General features: G+C 46.9%; 3 protein-coding genes across 3 annotated transcripts; 1 reads left to right on the plus strand and 2 right to left on the minus strand.

Annotated features, from left to right (window-relative positions):
* Positions 1-655: 655 nt before the first annotated feature.
* On the plus strand, positions 656-2,222 carry LOC123421968 (translation initiation factor IF-2-like). Its single transcript, XM_045107645.1, has 2 exons — positions 656-1,641; positions 1,721-2,222. Exons 1-2 carry the CDS (start codon positions 768-770, stop codon positions 1,780-1,782), a joined length of 936 nt encoding a protein of 311 aa, XP_044963580.1. The 5' UTR covers positions 656-767; the 3' UTR covers positions 1,783-2,222.
* Positions 2,223-4,428: 2,206 nt separating this feature from the next.
* Positions 4,429-8,384, minus strand: LOC123422116. Its single transcript, XM_045107664.1, has 6 exons — positions 8,018-8,384; positions 7,490-7,761; positions 6,678-7,329; positions 6,386-6,585; positions 6,069-6,313; positions 4,429-5,965 (listed from the first exon to the last, which is right to left on the minus strand). Exons 2-6 carry the CDS (start codon positions 7,759-7,761, stop codon positions 4,890-4,892), a joined length of 2,445 nt encoding a protein of 814 aa, XP_044963599.1. The 5' UTR covers positions 8,018-8,384; the 3' UTR covers positions 4,429-4,889.
* A 2,198-nt stretch (positions 8,385-10,582) lies between these two features.
* LOC123422270 (peptide chain release factor 1, mitochondrial) lies at positions 10,583-13,628 on the minus strand. The gene is made up of 11 exons (XM_045107678.1): positions 13,458-13,628; positions 13,090-13,190; positions 12,808-12,906; positions 12,540-12,723; positions 12,380-12,428; positions 12,211-12,289; positions 12,006-12,080; positions 11,833-11,910; positions 11,563-11,721; positions 11,029-11,124; positions 10,583-10,961 (listed from the first exon to the last, which is right to left on the minus strand). The coding sequence occupies exons 1-11, from the start codon at positions 13,603-13,605 to the stop codon at positions 10,773-10,775; spliced, it is 1,257 nt and encodes a 418-aa protein (XP_044963613.1). The 5' UTR covers positions 13,606-13,628; the 3' UTR covers positions 10,583-10,772.
* Positions 13,629-17,612: the final 3,984 nt, after the last annotated feature.

Below are 17,612 nucleotides of genomic sequence, written 5' to 3' on the forward strand. Positions count from 1 at the left end.
ACTCTGCCCTATGCTTTCGTACCCTAGTCATCTACTGTCAGACTTATTCCTACGACAACTATAGCCTCATTTTCCACTAGTGTCAATGCAATATGCACCTGCGTTCTTTCAAAAAATATAGTATGTATTACCTTCCAATACTCATTGCCGGTTGGAACGGTCCTTTATTAGTTCCGAGGGTAATGCAATTGCAAAATGGCACATATCCAATCAAGAACTTCACGCACAACCCAGTTGTAGCGTATATGCATAATAATAAAAACAGGCATATTCATTGATAATATGAAACAGTGTATATGAAAATTAGTACTCCCTCCGTTTCTAAATATAAGACCTTTTAAAGATTGTACTATAAACTATATACGAATGTACATAGACATATTTTAGAGTATAGATTCATTTATTTTACTCCGTATGTAGTCTTTTAGTGAAATACCGAAAAGGTCTTATATTTTGAAACGGAGGGAGTACTATCTAACATGATATGTATTACATGGATGGTGTTAATATTAGTTTCTATCAAAAGGAAAACTGCAACATGATAAGACGCATCGGACGGCACAAAGAGGTGAATCGCTACAGGCGGATGGCGCCTAGCGTCCGCCATTCCCTACACAGGGAAAAGGAAAAGAGAGAAAAATCTCTCCCCTGAGGAGCCGTTCGGCCGTGCCTTTCCTCCCCCAGAAACCCTAACCCTCCCCTCCTCTCCCCCCCTTCCGCTCCTCTCCTCTCCCCTCCCTTCCCCTCTAAAGCCGCCGCTCGCAGCGATGACGCCGCCCTTCCGGCCGTCCCCGTCCTCCACCGCCCCCGCCCCGCGCGGCTGCGGCGGCGAGCGCTGCGCCTCCGGCCGCGAGGCCTGGCCGCTCCACCACGTCCGCCACAACGACGTCTTCTGCCGCCTCTGCTCCTCCTGCGTCCTCCTCTACCACCCCGCCTCCTTCTGCTCCGCCTGCCTCCTCCTCCTCCGCCCCACGGACGCCGACGCCGACGCCGCGCCGCAGGACCCTCTCTTCGACCCCGCGCTCGCCCCGCCGGGCCCCACCGCCGAGTGCTCCAGCTGCGGCCTCTTCGTCGCCCACGTGGCCTGTGTCCCGGACCCCGTCTCCTTCGTCTGCCCACCCTGCGCCGCCGAGGCAGAGGGCCGCCCCTTCTCCTACGCGCCCGCCGCCCGCCGCGCCATGGACGAGCTTGCCGCGCGGATCCTCCTCGTCGCCGCCCGCCTCGCGCACGACTCCATCGGCCGCGCCGCCGCCGCCGCCCGCGTGGACGCCGAGCGCTGCGTCCAGGAGGCCGCCGTCGCGCGGAAGCGCTCGCGGGAGATGCTCGACGCGGCCTTCCGGGCGCTCGAGGAGGAGGCCAGGGCCGCCAAGAACAGGGACGAGGAGGCCGCCAGGGAGGCCAAGAACAAGAAGGACAAGGCCGCTGCCGCTGCGGCCCAGCCGCCCAGGAAGAAGACCCCTAAGAGCAGCGAGGCCAACAGGGACAGGGATAAGATGCTCAAGTTCAACGCCATGCAGCAGCCGGCGCTCGCATTTGCTGCCGCAGCAGCTGCGGCAGCCAGCTCAATGCCATTGTCAACTCCATTGCCGACTCCACCGCCCAAGGAGGACAAGAAGCCGGCGATTAAACAGGAGGGGCAAGGTGAATAACCACTGGAGTGCTACAAATGGCCAGCCATTTTTTCTGTTCAATAATTACTATGTTATTATAATTCTTGCAGGTTCAACAGACACAGTGGCAGATGACGATGAGAAGCCGTTGTTTGGGACCTTGCAATCATAACGTTGGGGTATCGCAATCACCGATCTGTTTGCTCTGCTTCCATTTGTTTGTTGTTGCTAAGTGAACCGACAAGGGGGCTTCGCTTGAATCTAATGAATCCTGATCCCGAAACCTCCTCACCGTAAATTCTAGTCCTGTCATCTTAGATGATCCTCTTATTTATGTAGCTGCTTCACCTATGTCCTATTCGTTATTACTCAATTGGCTGATAATCTATCGCAATCGGTGTTCAGACTTGTAGATTGAGGAAACAAGGTGGTAACTTCTTTCCTGTTTTCGAAACCTAAGCAAGTCAAAACTTTGTTATTCCACATACTACACAGTTCTTCCTTTTTGTCTTGGCATAACCTTGTTGAGTGTGCAAGTTCCTTTGCAATATTATGTAAATGCACCAAGTGGTTGTAATCTTTATCCCTATTCAGTACACAATGAAAATCAAAGAAGTGGTGTCATGGCAGATTGAATATTACCCAGAGCATAGTACCATTTCCCGAACATGGCTTTAATGGCAGGTTGGACATTTGCCAAAATGAAATGTGCAGGTCTGGATGCCCATTGCACAACACATCCTAATCCTTTCTTTTTTTTCTTTTTGCACAACACATGCAAACTCTGTATTTGAGGACACTTCCAGATGTGCTAAATTTTGCTACTCCCTCCATCTCACTTTATAAGTCCGGCATGTGTACCTAGATCGGCAATTTGACCAACTTAATGATAAGCATATATTACAAAGAATATATCATTAAAAACTTTAGATGTTCTATTTTCTAATGATATGATTTTTTATATTAAACAATAGATTTTATATAAGTCAAATTAACGATCTGGGTACACGTGCGTGCCTTCTAAACTGTGACGAAGGTAGTAACTCTTTATATGTTTTTTCATGCCCCATGATCGAGCATGACTATTGCTCGTTGTTTGTGCTGTTCTAATATACCTAGTAGATATATTATCATAAATGATGTTGTCACTCTGGAAATCTTACTTCAAACTGTTGGTGAGGCTCACATTGTATTTGAGGCCTCACATTCATCTCTCCAGACGCTGGTGCAGCACCTCCTCAGCCAGTAGCTAGCTCGGTGAGCCAGGGTGGTCCAATAATAAAATTTTCATGTAATTTTATGCATTGTAAAAAATATATTTTTTCTATCCTATATATTGGCTATGGTGGAATTTCAGGGTGGTTCATGGACCAACCTGTCCACCCCCTGGCTACGCCACTGTCCTCAGCTGCCACCATCTTCCGCCACTGCTTAACCTATCCTGCTGCCTCACTAAGCTCACCATTGGTGTGGCCATGTCCATCACCATTACTGCCAACATGAGGCAATAGGCATGACATGGACCCAGTTTGTGTTTGTTTGAAGTCGGTGTTTTTTTTAAGAAAACTATGTCGTGGAGTCAGTATTTCAGGATATGCAAGTTATGATCAAACAATTGGAAGATGCAATTCATCTTTATTGAAAGCCCATATTTGCTGGAGATGATGGAGATAGTGCAAGTGAGGCGAGATAATGGAGATAGTGCAAGTGAGGAGATAATGGAGATAGTGCAAGTGAGGCGCTTGGGTGCCGATCGCACATGCTCGTTGGCCAGTCTGAAATTGACTATGGCAGCACATCATCCAATTTTCACACATACCTTTGTCATCCACTCTCCCGGTGCGGCCATGTCAATGCAAGGTGCTTGTAAAATTGAATCGGCGTTTTTCTAAGTACCGGTATTTATTTGTATAGCGCATACGCTTACTTAGACACATCTACTGTAGAAGCAAGCACTCGTGCTTAAGCCAAAAAAAAAAAAAAATAAGTTTTACCAGCACCTTGCATTGCACATGGTTGAACCAGCAACGCAAGAATAGCAGACTGGCAGTTTGAACCAGCAAACCTAGATGAGCAGATTCACAACTCAAGAATTGGATGCCTGGGGTATCTATGGTTGAACCAAACCAAATCGATCCAAACAAGAAGAACATTGAACAATTTGGATACCTGATATTACAGAAGGTTGAATCAATCCAAATTGAACCAACATCCATAAGATTTATGACCAACATAGCAACAAAATCAGGCCCCTCCAGTATGTTAGAATCAGGGGTCTTAAGAATATATATATATATATATATATATATATATATATATATATATATATATATATATATAAGCCTTAAGATCATGCAACAAGCAGTATGACTAAGGAACTTAAAGAGTTACACATACGTGCAAGGTAAAACCTCCAAGATCGGTCCTTATATACGAAATAAATTGTTTTCTCTCTCTTTTCAGTTCACCTGCAAGATTATACAAGCTGGGAATGGACAATTCATTGAGCTGTTAACTTAAAAGTATCTGACATGTGGGCTCCACCCCAAGATCATGGGGTGTAAGCACTGAAGAAAATCTAGCTTGCTATAGCAGAGTAGGGTCCAACTTATGACCGATTTCAGAATTATACTCCTTCTCTACCTAAATAATTATAATTGGAAAGAACGAATCTAGTTCTCCGCAACTACAATTATTTAGGTACAGAGGGAGTACATCAGGATGCTACTTAAGTCGGTCATAAGTTGGGCGCCATTCAGTGTGCTATACTCCCATGGGTCTCAAGGTGTAGCCCACATGTCAATATTTTCTCTTCCAATTTTAACAGGAATTCTATTTTGTTTTCTTTGATCGATGGATATATACGTACAACTTAAGGAAGCCCATAATAGTTCAGATTTGCTATTCCAGCGCCCATCATTTGAGGAATATCGTAGACAAATGTAAACAAGCTCATGTGACCAGACATACTAGTAGAATCATTATTCACATGGTTTCTTGGACTGCTGCAAGGATAGCATTGGTTGCTCGTTGCCTTCCGTGCCTGACTTCCAGATGCATTCAGCAAGTACGAAGTTCCGCAAGCTGAAAACATACAAACCTCACAAACAAAGTGGGGGTTTCAGATAAGAAAAAGAGTCACGTCTACTCGTCTATCCGATCAGCTAATCTAACCTCGACAGAAGAACCATTCGGTCATCAGTTTCTTTGCGCGGCTGCAGTTTCCTTGTCGCCGGCACTAGCTTGCACCGCCGCAGTTCCTTCATCACCATCCCAAAATTATCTGCCCCCTCTTTCCTGGCGAGCAGGACTATCCTGAGCACCATCAAGTTCCTGCACACAAGTCGCTTGACTGTTCTCACTTTCAGAAGGTTGCGTGGTTTGCGCCGCTGCAGTTTCTTCCTCGTCATCAGAAATTTCCATCACTAGAGTTTCTACATCATCGTCAGAAGTTTCTCTGCACGCTCTTTTGTGGCGAGCAGGGCTGTCCTGACAGCGATCAAGTTCCCGAAATGAAGTTGCTTGGCTGCTCTCAGCTTCAGAAACCTGCATGACTTGCGTTGCTGTAGCGGTCTCGTCTTCATCAGATGCTCCTCTAGACTTCCGTTTCTTGCAGGCAGGGCTGTCCTCATCAGCAGGAACTTCACTGCCATTTTCAATGTTGGCTTCCGGGACACCAGGGTCTCTGGGTTCGGTGTCACTGGTTGATTGGGGACCCTTCAGAAGTAAGGTATCTGGAGAACTGCCATTGGGGGCGGCAAGCAACGCATCTAACTGTGTTCTCGTAGAAACTGCCACCGCGATTGCATGGTCGCATATCACAGAGTCACTGGGTGGGCAATGAACAACATTTGCCAGTGCCTGGTAATAGCGGAGTAGCGCCAAAGATGGCGGTGCCAATCCCCTGTCACGGCAAACCTTAGCCGACTTCATTGCATGCTTGCAAAGGTTTCCCTTCCTTGACCAGCTACAGTCACACAATGCAAGCTCAGAGCCTGGGTTCAGAACGGCATGGGACTTCTCCTTGTGTTTCTGGCAGACCACTCTAGCACAATTGCCTTCAATTACAATATCAGAATCTGGAATTTGCAATCCCTGCTGCCATGGGTTTGGGCCGGTTTTCCACTCACTCTTCCAGTAGCGAGAGAAACTGTCCTTCCCAGAAAATTCATCCAACCAATAGTAAGAGTGAACCTTTGTACCCAACTTGTGAACCAACCAGTCTGCACGCTGGTAGATGCTTTCATCTGCCTCATTCAACAGCCGAAGTTTTAGCAGGTGGTGGTACCTCTCAATTGCTGAAGCTACCTCAGCAGTAGCCAACGGGTTGGTCTTCAAGACGCTTGTCCATGCCCCTGGAAGATATTGAGATTAAAAAGTTGGATAAGAGAACTTATCAAATAACTTGTAACAAGTAAAATCCAGATACGGCCAGAAAAGCAAGGTACATGGACCAACCAAGTCTTGGAAACCATAGAGCTTTGAAGTAGTCTACAAAGCCAGAGCAATCAATAAAATCTTCCAGGAAGGCCTGAAATAATTCTATATCACCGTTTCCTCTGCAGATGCTGGATATTGCCTCCCCAAGTCGTTTAGACATCACTGAACGCCTCTCAAAATCTGAACACTTGTTCATCAATTTTTTATGCCAAGCGTGACGGACACGCCATAAGGAAATCAACACCGGGCACAGAAACACTTCCCTGTTCAGCAAGCAACATACTCAGGCACCACAAACCCAGGAAGCAGTACACTGGGAGAGAAGCATGAGTTACCTTATAGTGCGCACATCAGTCAAGGGATCATCAATAATGAAGCCGCCCAACTGCCATGTCGGGTCTTTTGTACGAACTCGATCATATAGAGCACCCATCCATCTATGTATTTCACCATGTGTAAAATTGGGAGATATGATCCAAGCAACAGGAATTGCATTTTTCTGCTGGTCGAAAACAAGGATGCTATGTACAGGATACTGCAAAATGGCAAACAACGATACTACTATGAAATCAAGCAAATTAAGCAGTTATGAAAAAACAAAAAATGAACCAGATGACATTGACAGACCTTTAACTTGTTTGTTCCAAACTTTGAATCGGAAGCCAGTAAACTGCGGTTGCCATACTGAATCATCTGCTGTAGCTGCCAATCTGTCTGAATGCCCAGGACAAAGGTATCATTATCGGAAAAATCTTCAAATAAAAATACACAGTCCTGGTTATTTTCAACCCATCTGTTCATACTAACAGCATCGTCATCATCAAGTTCGTAAACAGAACGCCGCATTTTTCTTTCCAGCCTCCTAACATATCTGTGAGTAAGAAGATCATCACGATTTGATGGTCCTCCTTGCTTTTCAACCATTTCAGTATGCCTCTGCATTATGGTCTCGACAGGAATACCAACATAGAGTAAAGACATAACCTCAAGAAGTAATTCATCCGATATGTAAGGTGCAAACATTGCTTTCGTCCCTACAGCCATCTTGTCCATGGGACCATGACATGGTGTGCCTTTCTTATCTATATGCTTGTTGTGGTTATATATCACAAGAGCCAATGATGGTTCAGCAATCAAACGCTTCACAATAAAATGGCAAACACACCCCCTCTTTGTATTAGGGCGACCAGCGGGTGTTTTCCTCTTTCCGTAAGAGGATCTGCTAGGCCGGACAGCACCACCCATTCTATAATCATCTGGACCAAAAGAGCACCAATACCTGCACGGAATGGTGCCGCCGTATTCAAATATTCTGTTTAAATTCTAGCATCTCAACTATGAAACAGCTAAAGCCAAAAGCATTAAGGGCAAGGCACACAACCAGACACTCACACAACACGTGATGCATAAGCGCTAGGCATGTGCTTCCATTTACTTACAGAATATACTCAAGTATCCCGTCGACTTTTGGTTTGCAGGTCATGGTTGGAGAACGCCTTCTCCGTGCCTCGACGTGGAATCTTGTCGGGCATTCTTTGCTGTTTGATTCTCCTCTGACAAAATCACCCACCCTAGAGAACGGAATGAGTGCGAGCCTGTCCATTGAGTCCTTCCAGCCCTCCACCATGGACCAGGTGATATCTGCTGCCGAGAACTCTAATATGGTTGGGTTCTGTACTGGCAGGGTCAGGATTTCATCCCACCTAGTCATCTGCGAGCAGAGTCATCACCCTTAAGAAAATGAAAACAAAGCCAAATAGCCGGAAGATCACAAGTGTCGCATGTATGAATTTTCACTGAGACATGGATGGGGAAGTCTTGGTCGATTCAGAGAGGACATCATGGACACACACACACGCGCGCGCGTAGCACACAGAACTAGCAGAACATACATGAGCACTTGCTGTCAAACATCTATGAGCACTAGCAGCACACATCTATGAGCTTGCTGACAGAAATCTCCTCACCTTCTTCGGATTATCGGATAGATGGACCAGTAGGTCGGGGAGAACGGCAGCGACGGCGGTTCACGGAGGGGAATGGCGACGGCGCGGAGGGGGGCGCCGGCGGCGGAGGCAGCTCCTGCCCTGCCTGGCGGGGGGGAGGGGTCTGCCGGAATGCAGGGCGCGGATCGCAGCCTGCCCTGCCTGCGTCGCGGCGAACGGCGACGGAAGGGCTGGGCGAATGGAGAGCCGCCGCCGCCGCCGCACCTCCGCGATATGCTGGCCGGACCGGCGAGGAGGCCCTCCCGCCGCCCGAGGGGCTAGGGTTTGGGAAGGGGGCGTTGGGGTTTTGGGTTAGTTTTCGGAGGCTGCGAATGATTGAATCAGGTGGAGGCCTCGTGCTCGCAGACCGCTGGGGATTTCTCTGTTTTTTCTTTTCGACGAGTATGCTTTTTCTCGTTTGTTGGCTCCCGCTGGACTGGAATTGGAGTTTCTGTTTTCAGTCTGGTCCTAATGGGCACTATCATATATTAGTATCATACATACTTTTTCTGTTCCTAAATATTTGTTGTTGGGAAAAACTAGATTTGTTCTTCCCAACAACAAATATTACGGTACGGAGGGAGTATGATACTAGTGCATGATATCACATTCGTACATGCACTAGTATCATACTTTCTCCGTTCCAAAATATAAGACCTTTAGGGATTTCATTAAAAGACTACATACGAAGCAAAATGAGTGAATCTATACTCTAAAATATGTCTATGTACATCCGTATGTAGTTTATAGTACAATCTCTAAAAGGTCTTATATTTAGGAACGGAGGGAGTATGTTACTAGTATCATAAAACAGTTTATTTATTGCCATGCAAGACACATAGGCCCTGTTTGGAACCATAATAGATTATAATAATCTGGATTATGAACATAGATTATATAATCTAGTTTATAAAAATAATCCAGGTGGACATGTTTGGAGGCCAGATTATATAAGCTGTAAACCAGCTTATAAATTGTACAATGACATATTTGCCATCAGTTTACAAGGAAAAATAGGAAAGTGGCAGTGGCACCGCGTAATTCTCTTGAAGTTTACAAGGATAATACGTCATTTGTAATCCATAATCTCATTTTAGCTGGGGTAGAGGAGATTATGAGATTATAATAATCTGGTCATCTAGTTTATAAAATCTACAATATAAACTGTCCTGTTTGAAAATACAATAGATTATAAAAACCAGATTATATAATCTGGGTGGTTCCAAACATGGCCATAGTAACACATCATTTAATATGATACGGTATCATGATATGATACTCAACCCTCTCTTTCTTCATTTAATTCTATGTCACCTCATTGAAATTGCCTAGTTGACATGCATGATACTATCTATGATACTACCATTACGAACAGCCTCATATGAGATTCACTGCCGTCCTTCGCTCCAGTGGTCCAAATTGCTAGGGAAAAAAGAAATGTTTTGGAATTTAGAGTTGGGAGCGCCAGCCCAATCGTATCACTACCACTCTTCAGTCTTTACTGAACGAATATTTAACAAAAAATTACCACAATTCGTTGACATGTGCCTGTAAACTATCACTTTACAATTCTGTGTCAAAAATTACCGCTCTTTTTTCTGATCTGTTGCTAAAAACTATCAAGTGTGAAAATTGTTCACTAAGCCTTGGTTAAACCAGAATTTGACTACCCAACCCTACTGTTTAGGTGCTAGTGTGGCGAAGCGCTCACGGCCAGTCGTTAACGCTTGTGACCGCCCGTCCTCGCAGTCGCCCGCGGACCCAAGCTCCTGCTGCACTTGCGCGCCCGCTCGATTCCCCTCGCACGCAGCCGCACCCGGGTCGGGCTCGCCACCGCCGCAACCAACGGATCCCGCAGCCTTGTCTCCCTGGTGCAGCCCGTCACCTACCGAACCACCCCGCGCTGCCCTGCAACCACCCTGACCCCCGTCCCCGTCGCCATGGCCTCGCCCCGAGCGGCGCCTCGTCGTCGACAGGTCTCCACGTCGCCGTCCAGCCTCGTCGTCCCTAGATCCGGGAGGCGCCGCCCGGGATCCGCCTCCCCTGGACCTCCCCGCCGCCCTACTCACGCCGGAGCATCGCCTGCAGGTCGCGCCGTCTCCTCCAAGTGCGACAGCACCGCCGCCATACTTCATCTCCTCCGCCTTTGGTGAAGGCCGCCGTCATCTCAATCTCTTAACGATGCTGACTTTTTCCGTCCTGACATGTGGGCCAACACTATCATAATCGAGTTTAAACAAGCCAAATCAGGTGCTTTACATACTTGGTAATTTTTAGATAATGATTAGTGAAAAAGCAATAGTTTTAGAAACAAAATTGTAAAGTGGTAGTTTGTAGGCACGGCTCGACTAATTATGATAGTTTTTTGTTAAATACTCTCACTGAACGGGTTCCCTCATTGCCCAGGATCTTCTCTCCATCTCAGGTGCCACATTAATTTAGTTTTTTTAAGAGAAGCATTTCAATTCAATTGAAAGGTGACAAAAGATCCAGGGCATTTTTTGCCAAAGAATTAACCGCAAAAGTCTGGGATTAACACCCGGGAAATTACACAGGCAAAAATACCACAACCAACAGCTGGTCGAGAAACAACAGCAGGACAGATAACAAGGATAGGGAGAAACATAGGATGACAACTCAGAACAGCCCAACAAGTTTCTCGTGTCCGCTGGTTCAGTGTTCCGTGTGTTTATCATGCGGTTCGGCGCTCCAGGAACAAATCCACAAAAGTTTGGGCTCACGAAGCAAACGAAGCAATTGCATCCATCTCTTCTTGCAGCAGCAGCGCCTCGATGAAGACGTCCAGGCTCTCTCCCTCCATGACGTCCACTATGGAGTGGTGCGTGACCCCGACACGATGGTCGGTGACACGCCCTTGTGGGAAGTTGTATGTTCTGATCCGCTCGGACCTGTCACCACTTCCAATCTACAACAAGGGCTTAGTGATCCCATCATTGCATTGATATACGGGAAGCTAACGAATAGTGAGGTACCTGCTCTGATCGAAGCTTCGACCGGTCTGTATGGAGCCTATGCCTTTCCAATTCATATAGTCTTGCCCGGAGAACTTTGAGAGCCTTGGCCTTGTTCTACAGAGATATAAAATTAATGGAGCTGACTCATTTCTCAACACATAATCATGTACTTCCTCCGTTCCTAAATATAAATCTTCTTAGAGATTTTACTACGGACTACATACGGATGTATATAGACATACAGTAGAGTGTAGATTCACTCATTTTGCTCCGTATGTAGTCCGTAGTGGAATCTCTAAAATGACATGTACAGACAGTTCATTGGGAGTGAAGCAGTCTTTTTAAGTTTATGCTAATGACATCAATGCTATGAATGGACAAGCCAAAAAAGATGAGACACGTAAACACCATGGCAACACAAGGTTGAAATCTAGAACAGAGCCACATAAGCATACGTTTTCTGACTCCCAAGGGAAATCTATGGCAAAAGCAGCAGATTAGTGTGTGTGTGTGTGTGTGTGTGTGTGTGTGTATGTGTGTGTCTGTTCCAACCTGATGCTGTGATCTCTCATCTTGTATTGCAACCACTGTTCCAGTTGGAAGATGAGTTATCCTAACAGCACTATCAGTCGTATTGACAGACTGGCCTCCAGAGCCGCCTGATCTGTAGGTATCAATTCTCAAGTCCTCATTACGCAGTTGGACATCAACCTGCACTTGCAGAAGTGATTTTTAGAACTAGTCATGTCACAGTTTGAAAAGATGAAAAGAAAGGGCTTCAGAAGAAAAAGGGGCTATCGAAATGCTATAGCCAATTCCAACCTCATCTGCTTGAGGAAGAACAGCGACTGATACAGCACTAGTGTGCACACGTCCAGATTTCTCAGTTACTGGAACTCGCTGCCATGAATTAGGTTTAGTCATCAAATAGCTGAAAGGACGATAAGTAAATGTGATGGATCACAGAACAATGACTTGTTATCAACTTATCATACCTGAACTCTATGAATACCACTCTCAAATTTAAGTTTCCCGTATACCCCAGGACCTGAAATGGTCCCACTAGCTTCCTATGTATCGAAGAAAAATGCAAGTTAGAACTTTAGACAGATTCTGTATGCACAAGATCATAGAGATATTTATGCTGTAGTGATAAACCAAGTGCACATTCACAATAGGGAACTGCCAACAAAGTCGCACCTTGTATCCTTTTACAGCAGACTCCATTATGTCAATAGTATCAAATTTCCACCCATTATTTTGGGAATACTTCTCATACCTATAACATAGAAGAATCAAGTTAGTTAATAAGACAGACCAAGGGTCACAACAGACATTTGATCCGGCGAAACATGAACATCCACCCGACATTTTGAATATATCCATAGCAAACAAAGAAGCTTCTTCTCCTCCAGTTCCTGCAACAGTATATCATCATCAACCACTACTAACCTGGTGAAAATGAACAAACACAAGCAGCCAACTAAGAGGATGGATTATATTGATGGAGAAGGCAGGGTCTGTCTTACCTGCTCGCACCTCCAATATACAGTCCCTCTCATCAGCTTCATCTTTCGGAAGCAAAGTTCTGAACAACTCATGCTGCAGCCGTTTCTCCTCCTCAACAGCCTCAAGGAGCTCCTCAGCTGCCATCTCACGCATGTCTTTCTCTTCAACGGAGTTTGTCACCAAGGATGTCAATCCCGTAATTTCCTGCTAACAATGAATAGACCATTCACAACCTTTCATACCGTAAGTCGGACAGTATACTTATATACAACGTGATGGAATTTTCACCTTCTGTTTTGACCGTAGCTCCTTGATCAATTCCACGGTGCTCTCTAGCTTATGGAACTCCTTGTTAGCCCTCGAGTATTCCTCCGGTGAGGCAGCCGGCTGACTTCATTAACACCACACCCAAATCAAACCAAAGATAAATCGCAGTATGGCTGTGTTGGTTCTCGCACAAGGATCATTGGATCAAGAACAACACTACTCTTGTTTTGACACCTTACAACCTTAAGGAGCGAACAGAAGTGTACAGGAGGCATAAAGAGGAGATCTTCCATCCGAAATTACCTGATTGATTTGCTCCTGGAGGTATGCGCTCTTCTGCTCTATCAATTTCATCCTCTGCTCCATGATCTGCACCAGGTTTGCAGGCAGCTGCTGGCTCATGTCTGGTACAAAATTGGGGGAAAGCAAAATTAGTACTGGAATCAAATAAATGAGATCAACTATTGGACTTCCCCCCACCTCCTCGAACCAGAAAGGATTTCTCTCCTCTTGGAGCGGCGGAAATGTCAAAAGAGCCAGAAAGGTTTTCCCCTAAACATAAAATACGCAAATCCGACACGGCGCACACAAACCCCGAGCTAAAGGGGGTCGAGTGGAGGAAGCGGAGATAGATCACAGAGGGAGCAAGGAGAGACGCGGGAGGTGCTCACCGGCGGTGGAGTAGAGGCGGGGAGTGTAAGGGCGTATCCACGCCGCCGTAGGAGGTGCAGCGGCGGCGACGGTGGGTCGAGGGAAGTGGCGGACCCGCCGGAGCGCGGCGAAGGCGACGGCGCCGCATCGCCGTATTTGGTGCTGCATCGCGGTGGCTGGGAACCTAATGCTGCTTGCCTTTCTTTCTAGCCCTTCTCCGGGGGTTTAGGACGTGTAATTCTGTCTTCTACATGGCGTTTACGTAGTTTGTGTGATCTCCTTCTTTTTTTCTTTTTTCTTTTTTTGGAATGAAATAATATATTGATTAACCAACCGAGTCTTCCTTACATAAGGTGTCAACCTCCACAGGTATACCCCGAAGCCATACAGCCGTACGCTGATTTATACGTCCAAGCCGAGCAAGAGCATCCGCTACAGCATTCCTACTCCTAACCACATGTGATATCACATGTTCTCCTATCTCCCCAAGGGCATGTTTGAGCTGCATCACCAAGATTGCACGCGGTGATCTGTCAATACCTTCCTCAACTATCATCTGGACCGCGCAAGAGCAATCCAATTCAACAATCATGGGCAGCACACTCCAGGCGCGCGCTATGGAGAGCCCCTCCAGGCAAGCCGCGAGTTCTGCTTCGAGAGCCGAGGAACAAGTACGGAGATAGCGGCACGACGAGAATATGACTTGGCCTTCCTCATCCCTAAGGATCATTCCTGCACCCCCAGTTTTGTTGCCTTCAGCAAAGGCCCCATCGTTGTTTAATTTGGTCCATCCAGGGGGTGGCTTAGTCCACCGTTGCACCCGGTCCTTAACTTGCACCTCCCCCTTCTGATCTGCTATTAGCTTCCCCTGGTGAGAAAGCACCATTTTTCCTTTGACAAGATCACCACTCGGAAATTGTTTTATGCACTGGAGTGTTTGGATATAGCTGGACAGGAAGCGCGTGGAGGCTTCCGTCGGTGGTGCCTGTTTGCCATGAGTGAGTTCGTTGTGGACGTGCCAATTCCGCCAAAGTGTCATTAGAACAAGTAGCCGTTGATCAGGCTTACACTGGTCCAGCAGATGCAACAGCCACTCAGTCCCTGTGTGTTGTATCTCTTCCAGCTTCGGCATGTTCCAGGTTCTCGCCATGTCTCTCCATAAGCATTGCGCCAAGGGGCATGTACATAGGGCATGGAAGGTGTCTTCTCTCTCCTTGCCGCAGATGACACAAGTATCCGTCACTCCCATATTGCGCCGTAACAGGTTTGCAGCCGTAGCAAGGGAGTTTGTTGCAACTTTCCAGGCAAACACCCGCACCTTTGGAGGGGCCATGCATCCCCAGAGCACCTTCCAAATAGCTCGAGTACCATCGGGTACTCTACTTGACGCCTCCCTAGATGCCCGAAGTTTCTCCTCATGTGCTAGGTGGTAAGCCGAGCGAACTGAGAAGACGCCTTTTTGGTCTGGTGCCCACGCCAGGACGTCTTGGACAAGCCGATGTGTGGAGGTCATGATATCCCTTATGGCCTGGACATCCATTGGTAAGAAATAGCGGTTCAGGGTTTCCAGACTCCATTGTCCGTGATCATCAAGTAGCTCAGACACCCTTCGAAGGCGGCAGTTCCCTCTGGTCGAGATGGGACGATAAGAATGTGGTCTAGGAATCCACTGATCCCTCCAAATCCTGATCTGCTCACCGGTACCAACTCGCCGGATAATACCTCGTTTAAGTAGATCCAGCCCATAGGTGATGGCTTGCCATGTTGGTGATGCATTTCCAGTGAAAACCGTGTCCACCAGGGAACCATTTGGATAATACTTTGCCTTGATAACCTGTGCACATAGGGACTCCGGTCTGGTTAGTAGTCTCCAAGCCTACCGCGCCAGAAGAGCTTGATTAAACAGACGGAAGTCTCGGAATCCTAGTCCGCCTCTGCTTTTTGATTCGTAGACTTTTTCCCAAGACTTCCAATGTGTTTTCCTCTTCCCCTCCTTGGCACCCCACCAAAAATTTCGTACTAATCGAGACAGATCCTCGCAGACAGAGGCAGACAATTTGAACACCCCCATAATGTATGTGGGAATACCCTGGGCAACACACTTGATCATCGTTTCCTTTCCTGCTTGGGAGAGAGTATCCCCCCACTCCAGGATACGTCGTGTGAGGCTTTCTTGCAATTTTTGGAACTTCCCCCGGTGCATCCGACCGTCAGGTGTTGGAAGGCCCAGGTATTTTCCTTAGAATTCTTCCATTTGAACATCAAGGATCTGTCTCACTTGTTCTTGTTTAACTACTGGGCATGCCTCTTCAAATTGAATTGAGCATTTCTGGGTATTAATGAGCTGACCCGTAGCTTGTTCATAGCTCTGGATGACACCTTTTACAAACGTGGCTTGAGCTTGATTTGCCTTGAAGAAGAGGAGGGTGTCGTCGGCAAATAAGAGGTGAGAGACACCTGGGGCCCTTCGGCAGACTTTGACTGGATGAAGGTTATTTGATTCTACTCCCTGTCTAAGTAGAGCTGATAGTCCGTCAGCGACAAACAGGAATAGAAAGGGGGACAGGGGATCACCTTGTCGAAGCCCCCGTGAGGGTGTGAACGAGTTCAACATGGAACCGTTGAATTTGACAGCGTATTTCACCGACGTAATGCAAGCCATAATCCATTGTATCCATTGATTAGAGAAGCCCAACTTTACCATAACTTGTCGCAGAAAGCTCCAATCAACCCTGTCATAGGCCTTGGAGAGATCCAATTTATAGGCACAAAAACTGTCCTCCGTGTTTTTGTCTTGGTGCATGAAATGTAGGCACTCGAAAGCCAGTAATGCATTATCAGTGATCATTCTGCCAGGGACAAATGCGCTCTGCGCTGGTGAAATAATCTCATCAAGGACTGGGCGAAGCCGATTAACCAGGCACTTTGCGATGATCTTGTACACAACGTTACATAAGCTGATGGGCCGGAAGTCCTTAAGGCGATTGGGGTTGTCTACCTTGGGGATAAGCACAATGACCGTCTCGTTCACACCCTGTGGCATCACCCCGGTGCTGAAGAAAGTTTTCACCGCCACAATGATGTCCTCCTTCATAACAGCCCAATTTTTCTGAAAAAACCTCGCTGGAAAGCCATCCACTCCCGGGGCTTTAAGGGGTCCGATTTGGAATAGACTGTCCGAAATTTCTTTCTCCGTGAACTCCTTGCATAGACTATTATTCATATCTTGCGAGACTTTTGGTTCGAGAAGGTCTATGACAGGTGTCGTTGTGAGGTTCTCCTCCGCTGTAAATAGCTCTTGAAAATAAGCATTAACCATGCTACCCATAACCTTCGGTCACTGTGCTCGACCCCTTGGTCGTCCATAAGGGTTTTGACACGGTTTTTGCAGCCACGCCAAACTGCTTTCCGGTGGAAGAACTTGGTGTTCTGGTCGCCATCCCGCAGCCAATCCACTCTGGACCGCTGCAACCAAAGGAGCTCCTCACGATATAGTAGCTCATTCATATGATTCGTGACTTTCCGTATCTCATTTCTATCAGCATTCATATTAAGGAGCTCCTCCAGCCTTGATCTACTTTTTTCCAGCTCCTGGGTTACGTGGCAGAATTTCTCCTTGCTCCAGACTTGGAGTTTGTTCATAAGCTGGCTTAATCCTTGCCGAACATCCCCCAGGTGAGCCATCCTGCCTGCCTCTGCCCAGCCTGTCTCAATTCTCTGTTGCAAACTCGGTTATCTTTCCCAAGCTATCTCATATTGCTTATGGACAGGTCGTCAGTTCTTGTCAGGTTCCTTTTCACAGCATAAGAGAATAGGAAGGTGATCAGAACAAGCACTAATCAAGTGGGAAACCGCCGCGTCAGAGAACATATCTCGCCACACGTTATCCGCAACCACCCTGTCCAAGCGGACCTTGACGTTCCTTCGTCCTTCGCGCTTATTATCATATGTGAAGGGCAGGCCTGAGAACCCCAAGTCTTGAAGACCACAGACCTCTAGTGTGTCCCGGAAGGCGAGTATTTGTTAATCTCCACGAGGGGACACGGACCAGTGCTCAAAGGACCACATTGCTTCGTTAAAATCACCCATGACACACCACGGCAGATCCGAGTTTAACTTCAAATTCTGCATCGAGGTCCACATATGGTGTCTATTTTCCACCCTCGGCTCCCCAT

This window comes from Hordeum vulgare, chromosome 1H (genome assembly GCF_904849725.1).
Source record: "Hordeum vulgare subsp. vulgare chromosome 1H, MorexV3_pseudomolecules_assembly, whole genome shotgun sequence".
NCBI classification, from domain to species: domain Eukaryota; kingdom Viridiplantae; phylum Streptophyta; class Magnoliopsida; order Poales; family Poaceae; genus Hordeum; species Hordeum vulgare.

What these genes read in the sequence shown, in the direction of transcription:
- LOC123422270 (XM_045107678.1), bottom strand. Translation starts at nt 13,605, where the DNA reads ATGCAGCACCAAATACGGCGATGCGGCGCCGTCGCCTTCGCCGCGCTC. An exon ending in CCGCCTCTACTCCACCGCCG is followed by an intron (nt 13,191 to 13,457) that starts GTGAGCACCTCC and finishes ATTTTGTACCAG; the next exon opens with ACATGAGCCAGCAGCTGCCT. An exon ending in TATATTGGAGGTGCGAGCAG is followed by an intron (nt 12,429 to 12,539) that starts GTAAGACAGACC and finishes ATACTGTTGCAG; the next exon opens with GAACTGGAGGAGAAGAAGCT.
- LOC123421968 (XM_045107645.1), top strand. Translation starts at nt 768, where the DNA reads ATGACGCCGCCCTTCCGGCCGTCCCCGTCCTCCACCGCCCCCGCCCCG. An exon ending in GATTAAACAGGAGGGGCAAG is followed by an intron (nt 1,642 to 1,720) that starts GTGAATAACCAC and finishes TAATTCTTGCAG; the next exon opens with GTTCAACAGACACAGTGGCA.
- LOC123422116 (XM_045107664.1), bottom strand. Translation starts at nt 7,761, where the DNA reads ATGACTAGGTGGGATGAAATCCTGACCCTGCCAGTACAGAACCCAACC. An exon ending in GGGATACTTGAGTATATTCT is followed by an intron (nt 7,330 to 7,489) that starts GTAAGTAAATGG and finishes CATTCCGTGCAG; the next exon opens with GTATTGGTGCTCTTTTGGTC. An exon ending in TTGGAACAAACAAGTTAAAG is followed by an intron (nt 6,586 to 6,677) that starts GTCTGTCAATGT and finishes GCCATTTTGCAG; the next exon opens with TATCCTGTACATAGCATCCT.